Raw genomic sequence first — 22637 nt, forward strand, 5'->3', positions numbered from 1 at the left:
AGTGAGGGAGCTATGATTTTTTGTTGAGTGTTTCCCTTTGTAACTTCTTTTTTAGTTATCATTTGTAAACAGCCTTTTATTTTTCAGAATGACTGGTAGCTGTTCTGTTTCTATAAAGAATGCCTAATAAGTTCAGGGCAGGGGGGATGAGGAGGGAAGGAGGAAGGACAGTTGTGGAGAAAGATGTCAGTTCTTAGAGGCTTCATTGGAATCATTATCAAAACTGTATTAATAAAGTAGAATCTAAGTCTCTAGTTACAATCTAAAAAAGGCGCATGAAGTAATCATAGGAATTTATTGTACAGATCAAATATCAAAAAAATAGTATATTATCATTTATTCAGAATAAAAGAGAAAATAATGTCCTATTTTTGTATAAAATAAAGGTATGCCTACAGGTTTCAGTGGAATATAAAATTTATTTCAATTTCTCATTATCTTTATGGATAAAATTCACTGACTTTTTCAATTTGAATGTTGCTGTCAATTAAAAAATGATTGAAGGTGCCTTTCCCTCCCTTTATCAGATTATAACAGTTTTTTAAATTAGAAAACTTTATGTACTTTATATGTAAATACTTTTATTAGTATTTTGTGAAGTAGATATAAATGGAATAATTCGTTATGTTTCAGTGAGACAATCTTAAAGAAAAATATTTTAATTAATAATTTAAATTATTTGCTTACATTTTAACTAGAATTAAAAGGAAATTCAACAATTATTTCTCTTTCCCCTCTTCCATATTTTTCTTTTTTCTCTGCCCCCTTGCTTTTTTATGCCTTCAAGAAAAACGATCTTTTCCATTGAAGTTGATCCCATACTAAGTAAAATATTAATTTTTGGGAACTTAAACCTTCATAACAACAGAGGCAATTTGGTATATTTTACGTTATAAGGATTTGTTTAAAAATATCTATCATTGGATACTTACAGGATCAAGAAATTTATCAATATATAATTGCAAAAAACTAGACTTATAATTTAGAGTAATGCCATAGAAAAAAAGCAGATCAAAGAAGGTGAAAACTAACTTGTTTCATATTTAATCTTTTGAATTTTCTGAAGAATTGTAAGCAATTATTTTTAAAATCATTTTAAGTATATATCTAATTAGTTATTGATATCAGGACCTTTACATTCAAAAATATTCCTAAAAATTTTTGTGATAAAAATATAAAATAAAATATTTCTATTGATAAGGGAATGATTGAACAAAGAAGTGGTAGATAGATATAATGGAATTTGACTGTACCATTAGGAACAACAAATAAGAATTCTGAAAAGCATTGTATGAAATGAGGTAGAATAGACATGATGACTATGCAGATTGTATCAACTTGGAATATCTTAAAGTTTTAGTGAAATACAAAGTTCAGCATTAGTACCATAATGTCTGAGTTAAAAAATCATATTATTCCTTTTGATAATTGACAGAAGGTTTTTTGGATATGTTCTTTCCATTTTTGGTTATGTGTTTGGGGAAAGTATTATAATAAAACATCAATAAATTAAAAAATAAAATTAAAACCATATCTTTGTTGAACCTTTATTAATTTTGTTTCTAGATAATTGTCTTCAGTATTACAAAGTATAGGACTTTATATATTTTTGGTATTCCTTTATCAGTTTATATTGTGATTCCATGATCTGATTATATCTTAATCACTATTATCTTAAGAAAAGGGAATTTATTTTAAATTAACAGCATAGTAAATTTCAGGAGTCATATATAACATTCCATAATGTTTCCATTGATAATTGTTGCAGGTACTAAGGTAAGGTCAACAAGAACACAAACTGACTTGGAGATGACTAGACCAGTGAGAACAGATTCAAGGAAACCACACTCCTGTTCTCTGCCTACTCACCAGGAACAACAATATTTGTTCAGCCCCAGCCGGGAAATGCCTTCTGTTTCAGGCACACTTGAAGGTCATCTTATTCCCATGGCAATTCTTTTAGGTAAGAACAAATAAGTATAACAGAATACATTTTATAATAGTTTCTTATTTTCATAATACATACAAAAACAGTTTTCAGCATTCACACTTGGAAAACCTTTGTGTTGCAGATTTTTCTCTTTCTTTCCCCCATCTGTCTCCCTTAGACAGCAAATAATCCAATATAGCTTAAACATGCTACATAAGAAAAATCAGATCAAAAAGAGAAAAAAAATGAGAGGAAAAAAATGAACCAAAAAAAAAATGAATACCTATATTGTGATCCACGTTTAGTCCCCACAGTTCTCTTTCTGGATGCAGATGGTTCTCCAGGATATATTATGTTATGTTATGTTATATTATATTATATTTGTAATATTTTTTGAGAGGCATTTGGGATTAAATGACTTACCCAGAGTCACACACCTAGGAAGTTTAAAGGTCCGAGACCAGATTTGAAATCAGGTCCTCCTGACTCCAGGGTTTGGTGCTCTATCCTTTTGGTGCTCTATCCATTGCACCATCTAACTGTCCTGTATTTTATTTTTTTCTAATTCTTTATTAAAAACAATTTTAAACATTTATTTAAAAAAATTTGAATTCTGAATTCTCTTCCTTTCTCCCTTCTTATGAAACAGCAAGCAGTTTGATATGGATTATATATATGTAATCTTAAAAATATATATTCTGTGTTTGTCTTGTAAAAGAAAACACAGACATGAAAGAAAAAATACACACAAAAATAATAAAAGACAATGAAAAATTGTAAACTTGGATCTGCATTCAAATTCCATTATTTATTTCTCTGGAGGTGAATAGCATTTTTCGTCATGAGTCCTTTGAAATTGTTTTGGATCACTGTATAGCTGTGTCATTCACAGTTGATCATTGTTCAATATTGCTGTTACTGTGAACAGCATTCTCCTAGTTATTCTTACTTCACTTTGCAGCAGTAAATCTTCCTAGGTTTTTCTGAAATCAGTGTTCTCATTTCTTATGGAACAATAATAGTCTTTCACAACTTCTACATATTCTACAACTTGTTCAGCTATTTCCAATTGAAGGGCGCCCCCTCAATTTCTAGTTCTTTGTCACCACAAAAAGAGCCTACTATAAATATTTTTTCAAATAGGTGCTTTTATTTTTATTTTTTCAAATTTCTGGGATATAGACTTAGTAGTGATATTGCTGGATCAAAGGATATGCATAGATTTATTGTTCTTTGGGTATAGTTCCAAATTGCTTTTCAGGATGGTTAGATCAGTTATACATTAGTGTCCCAATTTTTCCACATCTCCAACATTTACCATTTTCCTTCTCTGTAATATTAGTCAATTTGATAAGTATGAGGTGGTACTTCAAAGTTATTTTAATTTGGATTTCTCTAATCAATAGGGAGTTAGAGCACTTTTTCCTATGACTATAAATGACTTTGAATTCTACATCTGAAGACTTCCTGTTCATATCCTTTGACCATTTATCAACTGGGGAATAACTTGTATTCTTATAAATTTGATATATATTTGGAAAATTAGGCCTTCATTATTTGTCAAATGGAAAACTTATTGAAGAAAAAAATTACTTTTTTTTTTTTCTTTAATGAATACCTCATTTTCTGTTTGGCAAATTCTGCTTTGTCAAAGCCATGAGTTATCTCAATTCTTGAGCAGCAAGGTGGAACAGTGGATAGAGTGTCAGGCCTGGAGTCAGGGAAACTCATCTTTATTAGTTCATATCTGGCCTCAGACACTTAGCTGTGTTACCCTGGACATATCACCTAACCCTATTTGCCTCAGTTTTCTCATCTGAACTAGAGAAGGAAATGACACACCATTTCATTACCTTTGTGGGAAAAACCTCAAATGGATAACAATGAGTTGGATATGATTGAAACGACTCAGCAGCAATAAATTTAAAAATCTAAGGACTTCATGAAAAGCCCTAATTTAGGGTAGCTAAATGGTACATAGAGTTGGATACAATACTAGAGTCAAAAAGATTCCTCTTTTTGAGTTTAGATTTAGTTTTAAGATAGTAGTTGTGTGAGCCTGGGCAAGTCACTTAATCCTGTTTGCCTCAGTTTCTTCATTTGCAAAATGATGTGGAGAAAGGAAATGGCAAATCACTTTTAGTATCTTTGCTTAGGATTTGACTGAAAACAACTGAACAGTAACAACAACTTTTTCAAAAGTTTTTTTTTTCTTTTTGTACTTATTTTCCAGTTAACCAATTCTGTTTTTTAAGGAATTTGTCTATTCAAGTGCTTCTTTAGCATTTAGCATTGAACATTGAACATTTTGGTCTTTATTGTTTTTTGCAAAATTTTCTCTTTGATCTGAGGTGTTCTTACCCCCCAGAGGTGGTGGTGATTAGTAGATTTTTCTATCTCTGCTTTCTCCTTATGTTCTATCATCCCGGGACATTTTTCTTGGATTATTTTCTGCATTACTATGTGAAGGTTCTCTTTTTGGGCACCACTTTCAGGCAGTCCATTTATTCTTATATTTTCTCTTTTTTATCTGTTCTCCAGAGCTATTATTTTTATTATAAGATGTTTCAATTCTGTCCTATTTTTTCATTCTTTATAATCTCTTGTTATTTGGTCTCTTATAGCTTCACTGGCTTCTCCTTGCCCAATTCTAATTTTCAAAGAATTATTTTCATCTTTGAGACTTTGTGCCTTCTTTTCTGGTTGGTTAACTTTTTTTTCATAATCATCTTGTTTTTCTTGAAAGTTTTTATTTTTCTTTTTAATTTTTCCTCAATGTCTCTCATTTGATTTTTAAATTCTTTTTTGAGTTCTATAAATTCTCTCTGGGCAGGGAACATTTCATATTACTCTTTGGAGTAGAAACTTTTTTTTTTTTTTTAACTAAAGTGTCCTCTGAAGATGTACCCTGGCCTTCTCAGTTCCTATAACATGTTTCAATGGTAGGGTTTTTCTTCTTTGCTGGTGCAGCTGGCTCTCTCTCTCTCACTCTCTCTTTTTAAATAAGAGGTATTAGTGTTAAGCACCTTTAATTGTGGGATGGGGGATGGTGCCTCAAGGGTCTCTTCAGCTCTCCACTCTGACCAGGAACCCCAAACCAAGAGCTCCCCCCTCCTGTGAGTTCCCACAGTCAGCAGTATCCCTGCTCTGCTGCTTTTGCACTCACTGGGTGCTGGTTCCTTCTCACCCAGGGCTGCCTTCAGCAGCCTGCTTGGGCCTGGCCTTCACTATCAGCTGAGGTTCACTTAGTCTTCCCAAACTCAAACCTGAACTCCATATACAGCCTGGGAGATGAAAGTCTTTGTGGTTCCCACTGAGGCTTCAGCTAGCCTAAGAAGTCTCCATTTAGTGTTTCTTTGCAGCTAGCCCAGAGGTGTTTGTACTTCAGGCAGGTTGATTTCCAGCCCCCAGGTCTTTGTTTGGATCTTCTCAGGTTGATTATTATTTTCCTTCCTCTATAATACATTTTTCTTTAATGTCTATCTGTATATAATCTGCCAGTTTCTTGAGGTCTAGTTGAAATGTTGCCTTTTCCATGAAATTTTATCTAATCAACCTATCCAGAATGTGATTTTTCTGAATTTCCTACTGCTTTTTTGTACTTCTCTTTTTCAGTTTGGATTTTCAGCCTGTATTTTTGACTTTTGTTTCTCTAATATCTATATTTCCCAAGTATATTATTCTCTCTTTGTACCTCTTTTATTATATTTACCATTTATTGTCTTGTTTTGTGATTATCTTTTTTATTTTTCCTACTAGATTTTGTAGTGGGAAAAGAATTATTTAGCTGTATTTAAAATTTACTTTCCTGGCTTTTGTATTTATGCCATTACTTTCTGATGATAGATTGGTCAAATACCATTATTATTTTTTTGATTTTATTGATCTAGCTCTTTGATGGCACCCAAAGTATGTGGTCTCAAATATATGGTCATTATGTGGTCTCACAGTCAAGTTCAGTTTATTTCAAAATGAAATGGCGAATAGACTAGGTTTGAACAGTCATATTGTTTTCAAGGAATATTGCACGTTACTGAATGATGTATGGCTTCTCAGAATTTTAGTCAGATATATCACTAAAAATAGATCCTGAGAGGCTAATCACAGTCTCATCCTAGTTATTCATTGAATTTTTTTCTAATAGTATTTTATTTTTTCAAATACATGCAAAGATAGTTTTCAACATTCTTTTTATTATTATTATTATTATAGCTTTTTATTTACATGATATATGCATGGGTAATTTTTCAGCATTGACCCTTACAAAATCTTCTGTTCCAACTTTTCCCTTGCTTTCCCCCACCCCCCTCCCCTAGATGGCAGGTAGAACAATACATGTTAAATATGTTAAAGTATATGTTAAACACAATATATGTATACATATCCATATAGTTATTTTGCTGCATAAGAAAAAACAGACTTAGAAATAAGGTAAAAATAACCTGAGAAGGAAATCAAAAACGCAAGCAGACAAAAACAAAGGGAGTAAAAATGCTGTGTTGTGGTTCACACTCATTTTCCATAGTTCTTTCGCTGGGTATAGCTAGTTCTCTTCATTATTGAGCAAATGGAACTGATTTGGTTCATCTCATTGTTGAAGAGAGCCATGCCCATTAGAATTGATCATCCAATAGTATTGTTTCAACATTCATTTTTGTAAAACTTTATGTATTAATTTTTCTCCTGACCTCCCTCCACCCCAAGACAGCAAGCAATCTGATATACATTATATATGTACAATCCTTTTAAACATATTCCCATGTTTGTCATGCTATATAAGAAAAATCAAACCAAAAGGAGGGGAAAAAGTATGAAAAAGGGGGGAAAAAAACAAACCACGTGCAAATGCTATCCTTCAATCCACATTCGGTCTCCCAGAGGGACTTAAAAGAACAAATTTAAAATCCCCAATTAAATACCAAATTAGAAATTCTGAAACTCAAAGGAGAGATTATAAAAATTGAAACTAAGAAAACTAATTAATAAAACTAGGAGTTGGTTTTATGAAAAAAATCAACATAGATAAGGATTTGGCCAATTTGATTAGAAAAAGGAAAGAAAAAACCAAATTACCAATATCAAAAATGAAAAGAGTGAACTTACCACCAATGAAGAAGAAATTAAAGCAATAGTTAGAAGTTATTTTGCCTTTTATTTTGCCTTGTGTGCCAGCAAATTCGACAGTGTAATTGAAATGCATGAATATTTACAAAAATAGAAATTGCTTAGATTAACAGAAGAGGAAATAAATTACTTAAATAGTCCCATTTTAGAAAAAAGAAATTGAACAAACCATTTTTAAAAGAAAAAGCCTGCAGGGCCAGATGGATTTACAAGTGAATTCGACCAAACATTTAAAAAATAATTAAATTCAATACTATGTAAACCATTTGGAAAAATAGGTAAAGGAGTCCTGCCAAATTCTGTGACAGAAATATGGTGAACTATATGAACACAATTACAATACACTTCTCACACAAATAAAGTCACTAGTTGAAAACAATTGGAAAAATGGCAATTGCTTGTGGGTAGGTAGGCCAATGTAATATAATAAAAATGATAATTCTACCTAAATTTACTTGTTCAGTGCCATACCAATTAAACTACCAAAAATTTATTTTATAAGGCTAGAAAAAAATAGTAAAATCCATTTGGTAGGACAAAATGGTTAAGAATATCAAGAGAATTAATGAAAAAAAAAAGTTTGCCTAGCAGTACCAGATCTAAAACTATATTTTAAAGCATCAAAACCACTTGGTACTAGTTAAGAAATAGAGTGGTGGATCAGTGGAATAGGTTAGATATACATGACTATAATAATTTAGTATTTGATAAACCCCAAAACTTCAGCTTCTGGAATAAGAAGTTAATATTTCACCAAAATTTCTGGAAAACTGGAAAATATCTCAGAAACTTGGCATAGACTTATATCTCACACCTAATCCTAAAATAAGGTCAAAATGGATTTGAACATAAAAGGTGATAATGATGGGGTACTAGTGGCAGTCAGAGAGTTGTGGGAATCCCCTTTTGGTCGGTGCAGGTCCTTCATGAAGTAATTCACAAACCCAAAATATTAATGGCAAAAAGGAAGTTTTATTGGCCTTGCAGAGATCAGCTTTGCTAAGAGACTGACTTCCGAGTGGCATAGCCCTATTAGGGAAATGGAGGCTGGCACTGAGAAGAGAATGTCTTTACAGCAGGCAGAGTCCTGGCAGCTATGCCAAAGAGGCAAAGCGTACTATTTTGGACATTCTGCAAAGAAGTGAGTTTGGAAATATCCTTTATAGAAAATCTGAGGCTCAGGTTTCAGGTTGAAAAGAAAGCCAAAGTCCCCAGGCCTAGATCTTCAATTGAATTGAAATAACTTTTTGAAGGCTTCTGGAATTTGGAGTTTCCTGAAAAGGGTCAGCATCAATGGAGTCATTTGCCTTAGAAAAGCCCAGCCAGAAGGATATGCTGTCATAGACTCTCTGGAGTCTGGAGGGTCAGAAATCAAAGGGGACAAAATTTCAGAGTGTTAATTTTACAGATCAAAAGGGAACAGTTTCATACCCTTCCATCAATACGATAAACAAATTACGAGCGCAAGGGATAGTTTACCTATCAATTCTTTGGAGAAGAAAGGCATTTATGGCCAGAGAACTAGAGGACATTATAAAATGCCAAATGGACAACTTTGATTACATTAAATTAAAAAGTTTTTACACAAAAGTTTTAACCAACACAGCCAAGATTAGAAAGAAAGCACAAAACTGGGAAAAAATTTTTATAGCTACTGTTTTTGATAAAGGCCTCATTTCTAAAATATATGAAGAACTAAGTCAAACTTATACAAATACAAGTTATTTCCCAATCGATAAGTAGTTAAAGGCTATGAACAATTTTCAGATGAAGAAATTAAAGCCATTTATAATCCTATGAAAAAAATGCTCTAAATCAATATTAATTAGAGAAATGCAAATTAAGACAATTCTTAAGTACCACTTCACACCTTTTAGATTTGCTAAAATTACTGGAGAAGATAACAATAGATATTGGAGGAGAGGTGGGAAAACTGAGACACTAATGTATTATTGGTGGGATTGTGAAATGATCTAACCCGTTTTGGAGAGCAATTTGGAACTGCCCAAAGCACTATAAAATGTGCATGCCTTTTGATCCAGCAGTGTGTCTACTGAGTCTGTGTCCCAAAGAAATCATAAAAGAGGAAAAGGACACCCACATGTGCAAAAATGTTGGGAGCAACTCTTTTTTGTATTTACAAAGAATGGAAAAATGAGTAGATGCTTATCAATGGGGAATGGCTGAATAAGTTATGGTATGTGAAAGTAATAGAATATTGTTGTTCTATAAAAAATGATGAACAAGCTATCTTTTATACTTGAAGAGGATCATGATATCAGGGAAGAAATGCCATGACATGCAAATGAATTGGATTTAACTGAAGAAGAACTGTATAAGTCACCCATCTCACTTTGATAAGAGACTATATAAGCTCAGATAAGCTCAGCTAGGAAGAGAATTAAGGAAGATAGAGAAGTGGTGGCAGGCTGTCCTGTGGAGAACACTGAAACCAAGATCCGTAAGGCCTCCAGAAAACTAACTGAGCCTCAAGTAAGATAAGATTTTGAAGGAGACAATAAAGGATTTCTACTTTAACTCCTGGCTGCGTTTGGGGTGATTACACTGAACTGAAAGGAAGACTACTCTCAGAAGCCCCCCAAGAAACCTGCTTCCAGAGTACATTATATTTTAGAGAAGAACATTACATTTTGGCATCCAAACGTGGGACAGACATGATCCTGATTTCAGTGGAAAAGTCTCTGATCCTAATTTCAGTGGAAAGTCTCCTCAACCCAGAAATTAGGATGAGTACAAAAACAGACAAGGAAACTTTGTTAAAGGGCTAAACTAGTGCTTCAGCTAAAATAGGACAGATGTTTAGAAAACAGCCTTTTCCTCTTCAAGAAAAATGTGTCGAAAGCTTGGTCAGATTGATTAAAAAATCAAGGTTTAATTGTAACCTATGAGCAGATCATTGATCTTTTAAAAACTGTACAGTACGCATCTCCTTGGTTCTCTAAGGAAAAAGAACTGGATCCAAATGAGTGGAAATTAGTAGGAGAGCAACTATGTCAATTCTACAATGAAAATGGACCTGACTCAATTTCCAAAGACATACATAATACATATAATTTAATTCAACTGGCTTTAAGAAATTATATAAGTGTTAGAATAAGGAAAAAGAAGAAAAAGCAGGAGGGGGAGGTGCCAAATAAACTAGGTGAAAAGGATGAAGAATCAGATAAGAATGGAGTTAAGTATAATTCTGGGTGTGGCACTTCACAGCAGGAGCATTCTTCATCCCTTGACCTACTTCCTTTAATTAATCCTTCATGGGTGAAGGAGAAGGAGGAGGGGGAGAGGCAGTAACACATTCAACACCACCTATGAAGCAGCCTATGACAACATTACAAAAAGCATTTGTTAAAGCAAAAAATGAAGGACAGGATATATCTGATTTAAAAATAAATGCATACCCTGTGATTGAAGAGCTTGACTCTTCCGGTCAAAAAAGAAGATATACTCCTTTTGATTTGGATAAAATTAAGGATTTGGAAACAGGTTGCATTCTTTATGGGGCTACATCGTCTTATATTAAGATGTTACTAATTTGGCTTATGAAATCCTAACCCCCAGTGATTGGAAATCCATAGCAAAGACATGTTTAGAATTTGGACAAAACTTATTGTGGCTTTTGGAGTATCATGAATTATGTAGGATTCAAGCCCAATGCAATAAGCAAACCGGAGTTAATGTACAAATGACTTTTGATCAACTAGCCGGTGAAGGTCAGTATGGAGAGAATTCAGCACAGATTAATTACCCCACAACAGTTTATGAATAGATTGCACCTGCTGCTATAAAAGCTTGTGGTTACCTCCCAGGGAAAAATGAAGGTAAAGCCTTCATAGAAATAGAGTAAAGTCCCAATGAATTTGGGATTTTGTGGGACGTTTGCAAACAGCTGTCACAAGAACCATTGGAGAAAATGCAGCTACAAGAATTATGATCAGACAACTGGCTAAGGAAAATGTCAATGTGGTTTGCAGAAGAATTATATGGGGACTACACAAAGATACTCCTTTAGAGGAGATCATAAGACACTGTGCCATAGTGGGCACAAATGCTTATTATACCCAGACTATGATAAATATGGGAAGACAGGGTCCCTCTTAGCAAGGGACTTCTAGAGAAACTCGTCGATGTTTTCAGTGTGGAAAAATAGGATATCTGAGAGCTCATTGTAGATGTAGAGGTAGAGTAAGAGGAGAGGGTGAGAGAATAAACCCTAAAACCCTATGTCCAAAATGCCACAAGGACTTCCACTGGGCCTCAGGATGTAGATTGACTCAAGGAAATGAGAGGCAGGGGCCAGCTCCAAGATAACATACAAAAGACTGATGGGACATTATGGCAGCTGAGTTTATACCCAGAGGGTCTTTAGAAGGTCAGGACTCTGATGTGATCTATCAGCCAAAAAGCAATCACATGGCAGAAAGGGATTACATGATCAGTCATCCAAAAAGCAATCAGATAGCAGAAAGGGATTATAACTGGGGAGAATACAGGCTTTTTAACCCAACAGAAGGCCAGTGTGCAGTGCCAGCAGCTTCAATATAATTGCCAGGTGATGAGGAGAAATCCTGAAAGTGGTAAATAAAAAGAACCCTAGAAAATGTCTAAATTTAGTTCTCTATACCATTAATTTTTAAATTTTTGATAAAGATGCACTGGCTCTAGCAGACAGATTTTATAACCCACTGGAAGGGCAGTGTCCAGAGCGAGCAACTCCACTATCTTTAGATAATTGCCAGGTGATGTGGAGAGATCCAAAAAGTGGTGAATGGAAGGAATCAGATAAGTTAACTGCTTAGGGAAGAGGGTTTGTTTGTATTTCTACAGATGAAGAAAGAATCAGATGGGTACCAATGAGCCATATTCTTCTAGTCCATCAGAGAGACAGAAAAAGAGAAAAATCTTGAAACGAAGGAGAAGACCTAAGAACAAAATCTGTAGGAATCATTGGATTCCCTAACACAAGATGAGACTGTTGCAGGACTTGAAAACCATCAGGAATCATTGGATTCCTTGAGATGAAAAACTGTTGATGAGACTATTGCAGGGCTTCAAAACTTGCAGGAATCATTGGATTCCTGCCACATGAACTAATGGACAATAGATTGGTTTTGGACTATTTCTAGGACTTATGGACATGTATAATTTCTCATGTTGATTCATGTAATTTGCCTGTGTTACTATGTACCTATGTAATTTATGTAATTATGTATAATATCTCCCATATTGATGGATTTATGTATACCTGTTTTAACAGTGAGCCCCTTCAGAAACTCGCTAATCTGATTTGATTTCCTATTTCCTCTGGTGTTTTCATCTTCCTTCCTGAGATGTCAGGGAGTGCGTGATCATCTCCTTTTTATGGTGTTTTCACTCCTTTAGGGAAGGCGTGATCACCTTCTTTTGGGGGGTTCTCACCTCTTTGAGAAGTCAGGGAGGTCATGGCCACCTATGTTTTAAATCAAAAGAAAGGGGGTGATGTTAGGATTCTTACAAGGTGCTAAGTCAGTGGAATTGATAAGATAATGATTCTCTAATTTACATTTACTTAGTAGTTACTATAATTCCATAAGATTCACACCTTTAAAAGAGCATATATAAGGAGGAGCTATTCAGGGGCAAGGAGGACAAACCCACTAAAGGATAAGCCCACTAGAACAGAAGCCCACTAAGAAGCTCTCAGAGCCTCAGCCAGTATTCATTCCGGGATATTCACAAGCCAGTGAAGGAAGCTTAAGCTCTCGAAACCAAGACTACAGAAGACCTCCAGAAAAACTAGCCGAGCCCCAAGTGAAGGAAATGAGAATTTGAAGGAGACAATAAAGGATTTTGACTTTAAATCCTGGCTGCATCTGGGGTGATTACTCTGAACTGAAACTAAGGCTGCCTCCAGAAGCCCCCAAGAAACCTGCTCCCAGAGAACATTATATTTTAGAGAAGAATATTACATCCTTTAGTGGAAAGTTATAGAGCAGGATGACTGGAGGTAGCCCTGAATGTAGTGGGAGATCTTGGTCTTTTTAAGCTAATGTCTTTAATAGGTCTCAGTTTGGTTGAAGCAATTCCCAGTAATTTAGGCTAAGTAAGAATTGAAGCAAAGAATGGTTTCTTTTATCTAGTCCAAAAAAAAAACAAAAAACCCAACCTTAGAGGGAAAGACCATCTTGTTCTATATCTTGACAGTGGACCCAAATGTCTTCTGTATGACATGACACCACTTCCCTGATGTAGAGAATGATGGACAAACAGCAACAATCTCTTTCACTATTAGGTACTTGTATTTTAACTTACTCAACTTCCAATCATTTCTCAACTTCTATGTATTTCATCTCTCAGTTGAAAATACCTTTAGGCATCTTTTTTGACTACTTTGTAGCATTTTAAACTTGTTGTGGGAGTTGTAACTCTGTTCAGTCTTGATTTACCTTCTGATGAGGTTAGGGTTCCTAGTGGTCAGGGAGTTAAATGATGAGGTTAGTGGCAGGTTCGGGGCTCAAGGAACCAAATGAAGAGGTTTGGCTCCCCTAGGATCTGGCATAGGGTAGGGAGTTGTGGGAACCCCCTTCTGGCAGCACAGAGGTCCTTCGTAAAGGAATTCATGAACCTGAAAAGCTAGAGTGATAAAAAGAAGTTTATTATTGGCATTGGGAAGTCAGCCTTTGCTATGCATGAATAGAAAGACTGAATTCCTTGGTGGCAAGGTCCTGGCAGAAAAGTAAAGTTTCCAGAGAAATCCAGATAGAGAGGTATAAAATCTTGTTAGGGAAATAGGTGAGAAAGATAGAGGGTAACACTGAAAGTGAATATCATTTCAGTAGGTAGAGGGTTGATGCTATGCCAGGGTATAAAGTCTTGTTAGGGGAAATAGGTGAGAAAGATAAAGAGAGGGTAACACTGAAAGAGAATATCATTTCAGTGGGCAGAGGGTTGATGCTGTGCCAGGGAAAGAGAGAGGTTCCTTGGCATGGCATGTTAGGTCCTCTGCAAGGACTTGAGCCCCTTGGCTCATTTTATGGCTAGAAGCTGGGGGGCAGTTCTTGATGGGGATTGGGTGCAGCCTAGCCTGGAATTAGGATGGAAAAATCTTTGAACTGAGTGAATGTCTCTGGACTAATCTCCAATTCAGTGGGGTTAGAACTTCCAACTCAGCTAAGTAGAGGAGTAGTACTCAACTGGTCTCATCTAGATAACAGAATGCTTGATTCCTGGGGCGGGTCTTTTGCAGAGGCAGGGTTTAAGGAGAATCCCTCCTTCAAGGAGCTTCTCCAACTGCTTTACCTCATGGCTCACCCAGAAGTCAGAGAGAAAGAGAAAGAGTTTCAAGGCTCCCCTTGTCACTTCTACATGCCTGACTGCTATTTTTCAGTATGTTTTGCCAATTCGTCATTTATATTACATCCCTAACAGTGGTTATGCCCCGTGGCTCTGTCCTGCCCCATCTTTTCTTTCTCTCTGTGCTAAGCAGAGAAATAATTTGGTCAGATCTGTGGTTTAGGAGCACAGTTAGGATTTGTGCATCTAAATGGGTTGGGGAAGGCTTGGAGGCCAGAAGACCAATTACAAAACTATGGCAGTATTCCAGGAGAGAAGTGAAAAGGGCTCTGTTGCCTTTGGAATTATATATGACCTACTTTTTTTTGGCACTGAAAGCCCTTTGTAATCTGACTCAAGCTCACTTTTCCAGATTTATACAAATCATCACTTTCCTAAACTATGATTCTCTGAACAAGTTTATTCCTCAAACCACACCACAATCTTATGTCTCCTATCTCTGTATTGTGGAGGACCAAGTGGTCCTTCCCTGGCTGCAGTGCATTATCCTTATCTCCACCAGCCTTTTTTCAGAATTGAGAACTAAATTCACACCATCTTCATGAGACCTTTTCTGATTCTTTTTAGTGCTAGAGTCTCCTTACCTCAGCCTCATATCCAAAGTTACCTCCTGGTTACTTTGTATGTATTTATTTTGTATATGTTTATGTAAGTGCGAGTTTCTTCTGCTTGAAAGCAGGGACAGTTTCATTTTTGGCTTTATACTCCCATTATCTGTCATAATAATGCCTGGGAACAAAGAAAACATTTAATAAATGCTTCTGAATTGACTTTGTATCTGTCGGTTTGACGTTCCTGTAATACATTTAAATTTTTAAATAATTAGTATCTTTACTTTTGTATCACTATCATTTTTGAATCTATCTCTTTACCTTCTCATTTCTAGAAAATTACCCCTTGTAAGAAAAATTTTAAAACAATGAATAGGGAGGGGGATATCAAGAAATAGTTCTCAAAAACTGTCACATCAACCAACCAAACGTGATATGATATGCATTGTATGAAGGTTCACTTTCTTAATTCTTACCTTACATCTTTAGTTTACAATTTTAGTTTCTCTTTTTTCTTTTGAATTATGTGGTTTTTATTATGTCTGTTGCCTTATTGGTTCTGATTGCTTCAATCCTCTATGAGTATATATATCTTTCCACATGCTTTTCTGAATTCTTACTGTTCACTGTTCCCTGTGGCTTAGTAATATTCCATTACCTCTTTGTATAGTCATTCCCTTGAATAGTGATTATCTATTTTGTTTCCAATTCTTTGTTTCCTTTTATGATCTTTGGAGACCCTCTGTTTCTTGATCAATCCTGTTATATTTGTCTTCTCTCCTGTATCCTTTTATATTCTTGAGAGAACATGCTTATAATAATACATTTTATAAGATGAAACTAGCAAGTTTATTACAGATTATGAAGCACCTTTTCTTCCTGGATGCCTAAACCAGCTTTTCTTTGTACTTCCCCTGTTTTCTAACCAATTTTCATAATAGGATTTACATTTCATTTCTTTTTAAACTTATTTAGGACAGACCCAAAGCAATAGTGATTCCATGCCACCTGCTGAAGCAGTTGTAGAAAAACCACACCTTGTAACGGTAACTACTTCTATTCCTCCATCTATTAAAACTAAACCAACCGGACCAAAGAAACCCAACACAGCAGTTATAGAGATGACATCAGAAAAAAAGGATCCTCCTCAGCTTACTGTGCAGGTATAAAATGGATGAAATGAAGAGAGGAAAATTTTAACTAAATGTGTTGATATTAGTATTTAATGGATTACTGTGTTGTTGAGAAATGTTCTTTAATTATGAGACTTCAGTTCTCTTGCCCTGCATCAAAAAGGCATGTGTTTTCTGTTTGTTTTTCTAGTAGTTGTGATAGCTTCTCTCTTTCTATTACCATGAACATATACATTTGCTCAATAGCTTGAAGTCTGCCATAATAGCTTTGTCTTTGTCTTCCTTTCCTTCCTCCCTCCCTCCCTCCCTTTCTCCATTCCTCTCTCCCTCCCTCCCTTCCTTCTGCTCTATCCACTGTGCCACCTAGGTGCCCCAAAGATGTATATTTCTTTTAAAAAAAACAATTTTTCATTGATTTTATTACTTAAAGGCTTATTGAACATTTATGAGACTTGCAGCTTTGTATAAGATTTAGGGCTAGTGGAGATGGTAGATTTTAGAAGGAATATAAGACAAGAATTCTTCTTCATGGGGTTTTGGTTTAAGCACTTTTGAAACCAAGAATTACATTTTAAGTATTGTCATTAAATCATATTTAGGGAAAAAAAAGGTTCAAACTCAAACTAAATATATCTCTTTTATTATCAGATAATAGACTGTTGCTAGCACAGATACCTACATCTAAATTATGAATGGAAATTATTTTAATGTGTGGTGCTGGTTGTTAATTTCAAATTTTATTTTAGGTATTACCCAATTTAGATATTGATACCCTTTCAAATGAAAGCGCAGATGAAAATCAAGCTTCCACCAATTGTATAGAAGCATCTCATCCTACACAGACATGGATACAGGTAACCTCCAGAGTTTTAACATATTCTGTAGTATGTGGCCTATAATTAACTAATGTTAACCCATATAAATCTTCCTTTCCTTAAGATAAAATGAATAAATAAAGGCAAAGAAGATGTTAATAAAGATGGATTCAAACTATTATGTGAATTTAGACCTTGGGGCAGAGCTCTATGTGTTTGTGTTTGGGAGGATCCAGAAGAGAGTAAAGTTTAAAGGCTGATGGGCTTTGGGAAAATATATATATATATATATATATATATATATATATATATAATATTTGCATTTAAATATTTATAAAGTCATTTTTCTTGATTTTGGCTAATGATCATTTTAAAATTATGCTTTGGGGCTGGTTTTACTTCATTCTGGTGGCTCCTTATATTAAGATTTGCTTTGCACAGGGCAAAAAGTTTCATGCATTTCCTAATAACTTTGGCCCTTATGACAGTGAGTTTAAACAGTGTGGTGAAATTAACTTATTCCAGGTATGTAGTATTACATGGGACTCAGAATGAAACAGAAGAGAGGTAGATCAAAGAGACCAAAGGAATGGAAAAAGCCAGTGGAAAAAGCAGAAGTAATAGCTGTCAGGTTGGTAGGAGGCTTTATAAAATAACATTGAATATATTCTAGGTTCCAGAACTTAACCAGCCTGATGAAGATGAGCCTAAATTTCCAGGATCCAACTTTGATGAAGTATTTGATGTTATACAGGTAAAAATACCAGAAAGATACTTCACATGGTTTAGTATTGTTTGGTTCTATTTATAATTCAGTAGTGATTTATTAGATGGCATTATTACCTTAAAAAATTTTTTTTCTCTATAGTATTTTATTTTTCCAAATATATGCAAAGATAATTTTCAACATTCACCCTTGCAAAACTTTGTTCCAAATTTTTCTCCCTTCCTTCTCTCACTTCTCCCATAGACAGCAAACAATTCAGTATAGGTTATCGTGCAATTCTTTGAAATGTCTTTTCATATTTATCTTGATAGGTTAAACGTGCAATTCTTTGAAACATCTTTTCATATTTGTCTTGCCACACAAGAAGAAACAGATCAAAAGATGAAAGAAAAAAAAAGTGAGAGAAAAAACCCCAAGCAAACAAATAGTTATAAGAACAACAAAAAAGTGAAAATACCATACTTTGATCCATATTCAGTCTTTCATAGTTTTGTCTGAATGCAGATGGCTCTTTCCATTGCAAGTGTATTGGAACTGGCCTGAATCACTTTATTGTTGAAAAGATTCCATCATAGTTGATCATCACACAATCTTCTTGCTGTGTACAGTATTCTCTTGGCTCTACTCACATCGCTTAGATCAATTCATCTAAGTCCAGGTTTTTCTGAAATCATGCCCGCTTATCATTTTTATAGAACAATAATATTTCATTACATTCACATACCATAACTTATTCTGTCATTCCTCAAATTGATGGGCATCTACTCAGTTTTCAGTTCCTTGCCACTACAAAAAGAGCTGTTGCAAACATTTTTGCACATATGAGTCCTTTTTCTTCCTTTATGATTTTCTTGGCATACAGACCTAGTAATGGCATTACTGCATTAAAGGGTATGTAGAGTTTAAATATAGTTCAAATTGCTCTCCAGAATAATTGAATCTAACTTGACTTTTTAAATAAAGTTTCGTCAATTTCTTTTGTTCCACATTATAACCATTTCTGGGGGTCACTTTGGTGAGATTAGATTTAGGGAACCAGAATGATAAGATTAGGGTTCTTGGTGGTCAGGGAGTTAGATGATGAGGTTAGTGGCAGGTTCTGGGTTCAGGGAACCAAATGAAGAAGTTTGGCTCCCCTAAATCCCCTTTAGGATAGGCACAAAATATGGAATTTTGGGAACCCCCTTCTGGTGGCGCAGAGGTCCTTCGTAAAGGAATTTATGAACCCGAAAACCTAGACTGATAAAAACTTTATTATAGGCATTGGGAAGTCAGCCTTTGCTATGCATGAATAGAAAGGCTGAATTCCTTCGTGGCAAGATCCTGACAGGAGAGTAAAGTAGTGGAGGAGTCCTGGCAGAGAAGTAAAGTTTCTAGTAGAGAGATCCCGACATAGAGGTATAAAGTCTTGTTAAGGAAATAGATGAGGATAAAGAGAGAGTAATGCTGAAAGAGAATATCATTCTAGTGGGCAGAAGTTTCCTTGGCATGGCATGGCATGGCATGTTAGGTCTTATTCGTGAATTGGGTTTAACATTGGCTCTTTTTATAAGAAAAGCCTTTGCTACAATTGGAGGCCTGCTCCTGATGAGGGCTGGTGGGTGAAGTTTGAGCTGGAATGGGGTTAGAATCTCCAACTCTGGATTCAGCTAGTTTCACCTAGATAACATAATGAAGCTGTTTGTCCAGAGGCCAGAGGCCAGAATTCAAGGAGACTTTCTCTTTCAAGGATTTTTAGAGAGTTTAAGGGCTCCCTTAACAACTTTCTCCTCTCCTGTTCTGGATCTCTTCCCTATCCCTTCCAAGATTAAATATTCCCTTGTCATTGGATATAGTAACTGCATCTGGAAATATATATTATAAGACATGGTTCTCTGGTAGTCCTTAGATTTTTCTGCTATGAGGAAAGAGGCATATTTTATTATCTTTTCTCTGGGACCATCATTGTTTTATCAGCCATTCAGAGACATTTCTTTTCATTTGCATTGTTTAACTCACATTTTTGTTGAGTGCTTACTAGTATCAGACATTATGCTAGACTCTGGAGATATTTAAAGAAAAACAATGAAATCATACATAAAGAAAACAATGGAACCACAAGCACTATACATTCTTTTACCTGTTTTGCTTTTGGGGGTTTTTTGGTGAAGTAATTGGGGTTGCCACATAGCTAATATGTGTTAAGACTGGATTTGAACTCAGGTCCTTCTGACTGTCCTTTGGGCCTGAGGTGTGGGGAATGATAAGGCCTTTGAAATCATTTGGTCTGGCCCTCCCAAAGCAACTTTGATGATGAACTGAAAGCTAGGTACAGCAACTTTCCTCTTGTAGTGTCCGGGCTAGCTCTCTGGAGGTCCTCCGAATGAATGGGCCTTCCTTTCAGTAGAATAATCACCACAAGAATAGTCAGGAATAAAGTCCAAAGTCCTTATTGTCTCCTTCAGTCTCCTAGTCTGCATCAATAGTCTCAGCCAATCAGCCATTCAATAATCTGTACATCTCAGTGTGATTCCTGCTTTCTAGAGCCCCCATATTGGGGTGGCAAAATGTACCATTGCTTTCTAGAGCCTCCACACTGGGGTGGATTAAAATATAGTGTGCAGACTAGCTCTCTGGAGAATCTTGGGACTAGCCTGACTCCTTGGTCTTAGTGGTGAAATAATGAAGGCGGGAGAGCCAGAGAAACTGAGGCAAGATAGATATTAGGAAGTTTTAATATTTTATTATTGGAGAGCATAATTGATTGACTGGACAGGACTTTTGTCTCAAAGTATCCAGTAGTGAATGTGAGTTCTCAATGACATATATATATATACACACACACACACACACACATGGCTCAGACCAAGGCAGGGGCAGAACCAGAACATTAAGAGTGGTTCTGACAAGGTGGTGGGAGGCACTGGAAATTCTGGTAAATTGGGATAAAGAAGAACAATGATAGGATAGTGGGTAGGACCATAAATTCTTGATGACAGAAGGAGTTAGGAGCCAGGAAGTTTGAATTCCCCCTTATCTTGAGTCTCACATTGACAATTTATAACCTTAGAGCAAGTGGCCCTCAATCTTAATGAACTGGAGGGGGAGGGAGGATTTGCAACTAAGGGGGTTGAGGCAGAACAGTTAAGGAAACTGAGAACAATTTAGGGAAACCGAGTCAGGGCAATTAGAAGAAAACTGTGGCACAACAGCATGAGACTGATCAAGTCTTCTCCTCCTGGCTGAGTTTGTCCCCAGTTTATATACTCTATTACAATTCATCATACTGAGTATAAACCAATCAAACTAGGGAACCATTATTTGTTGTAAGATTGAATCAATCATACTGAACTAGAGAACTATTAAACACCATACTAAAGTAGATAACCATTGTCTTATCAATTCCTCTGAGTTAACACCTTTTTATAAGAATCCTTGCCTCAAGTATATTTCTCCAGAGTTCTGGCCCATTACATCCTCTATTTGAGTTTTTAAATTGGTAATTTTACTTGGCATATGAATGATGTTATAAATATCTAAATGACCCTTGACAAACAAACAAACAAACAAACAAACAAAAACAAAACTTCCCACTCCAGCTTTAGGGGAAAGTAATATATAAACATGAAAGTAAGGTGGTTTTTTTTGTTGGTTTGCAATAGTGCACTAGTAGCTAGGTGGTGGTGATGGTGAAATCAGGAAAGACAATGTAGAAGGTGTTACTTTAATTCAGTTTTGAATGAAATAGTGGAGAATTCAGTGAGAAAAAAGAGTATTCTAGATTTGGGATAACCTAAACAAAAGCATGGAGACCTCATAGTGATGATGATTGAATGAGATCCCTTTTGCTCAGAGATGTAGGTTCAGAAGCAAAAGAATTCTCTAACCCAGAGGCTGTGACAAAAATGAAATTTTATTTCACACTAAGAGGCTTTCCCCTTAGTGGGCCTATCTCTTAATGAAGAAATATTTGCAAAGAATGTTTTAGCAAAGGACCTATTTTATGAGTAAATCTGGGGGCAGATTGAATTGGAAATGAGACCAGGATTTCTCAGTTGAATGAGAATTTCCTGAATGAAAATGTGATTTCACAAGAGAGATAGGGGTTGATTTGCCCATGAAAGATGTTGCTTTTCTCATCCTGGGAGGATAGGCCCCCTCTCTAGATTCCTTGGAGCCTGGGAAGGCCTGATCTTTTTTTTCTTTTTTTCAGATCAAAGGGGACATAGTTTATTTTACACAATTTTTGCAGAGTTCACTTGCAGTCAATAAGGTAACTAAAAAGAGGGCAGTTTGGCTGAACAGGGGAATGAAATACAACAATTAAAAAGTAAATTAAGGCCATTTGTTGAAAAGCTTTAAATTCTAAAACAGAGAAGCTTATATTTGATTTCAAAGGCAGCGGAAGAAAATGTTGGAGTTTGAATGAGAAAAATCATGGAGACATGTACTTGAAAATCCCTTTTTTCAGAGTTATGGGAAGACTGGAGTAGAAGGAGGAGCCTGTTGGGGAAGGGAGGTCAATTAAGATGATGTTTCTGTAATATCCCAACAGAGAGGTGATGATGTTATGCCAAAGTTCCCTTTTAATGGGGTGACCCAGTTCCTCCAATTGTCCTATTTCGTTATTCTGCTTTAGGTTATAACCGTCCCCTCTTAATGTTTGAGATAAAGGTTTTATAGACATTCCTTAATGTTTGACAAGATAAAGGTTTATCCATTTCAGATGTCATTAGAATATCAGTAATGTCATTGTTCTTGTTATTCCATAAAAAGCTTGCTGCCCGATATTAGGGCTAGACTCTTTGAGATGATAGTCTTGTCTAGCCCTGGGATCAACATGGATCCATTGGTCCCAGTATTTCTCTCCATTTAATAAATTATTGAATTGGTCTCTAATCTCTGTCTTGTTCAGTTTCTTTGGCATTACATTTGGAGGCCCCCAGCAAGATAATTAGAAAATGAGCAGGATTAGAGATAAGAAACTTTTGGGTCTCTGCCTTGGGCAGGGTGGCTGGGAATCTGAAT

General features: G+C 35.6%; 1 protein-coding gene across 7 annotated transcripts in view; it reads left to right on the forward strand.

Moving 5' to 3' along the window:
- Positions 1-22637, forward strand: part of KIAA0586 (KIAA0586 ortholog) — a 149902-nt gene that overhangs the window by 68085 nt on the left and 59180 nt on the right. For all 7 annotated transcript variants that reach the window (XM_031952648.1, XM_031952650.1, XM_031952654.1 and 4 more), the window contains 4 exons: positions 1769-1963; positions 15931-16118; positions 16835-16942; positions 17577-17657. In XM_031952648.1, the coding sequence (XP_031808508.1) occupies positions 1769-1963; positions 15931-16118; positions 16835-16942; positions 17577-17657 (572 nt within the window). The remainder of the gene's footprint in view (positions 1-1768; positions 1964-15930; positions 16119-16834; positions 16943-17576; positions 17658-22637) is intronic.

The sequence above is a fragment of the Sarcophilus harrisii genome, chromosome 2, assembly GCF_902635505.1.
Source record: "Sarcophilus harrisii chromosome 2, mSarHar1.11, whole genome shotgun sequence".
NCBI classification, from domain to species: Eukaryota; Metazoa; Chordata; class Mammalia; order Dasyuromorphia; family Dasyuridae; genus Sarcophilus; species Sarcophilus harrisii.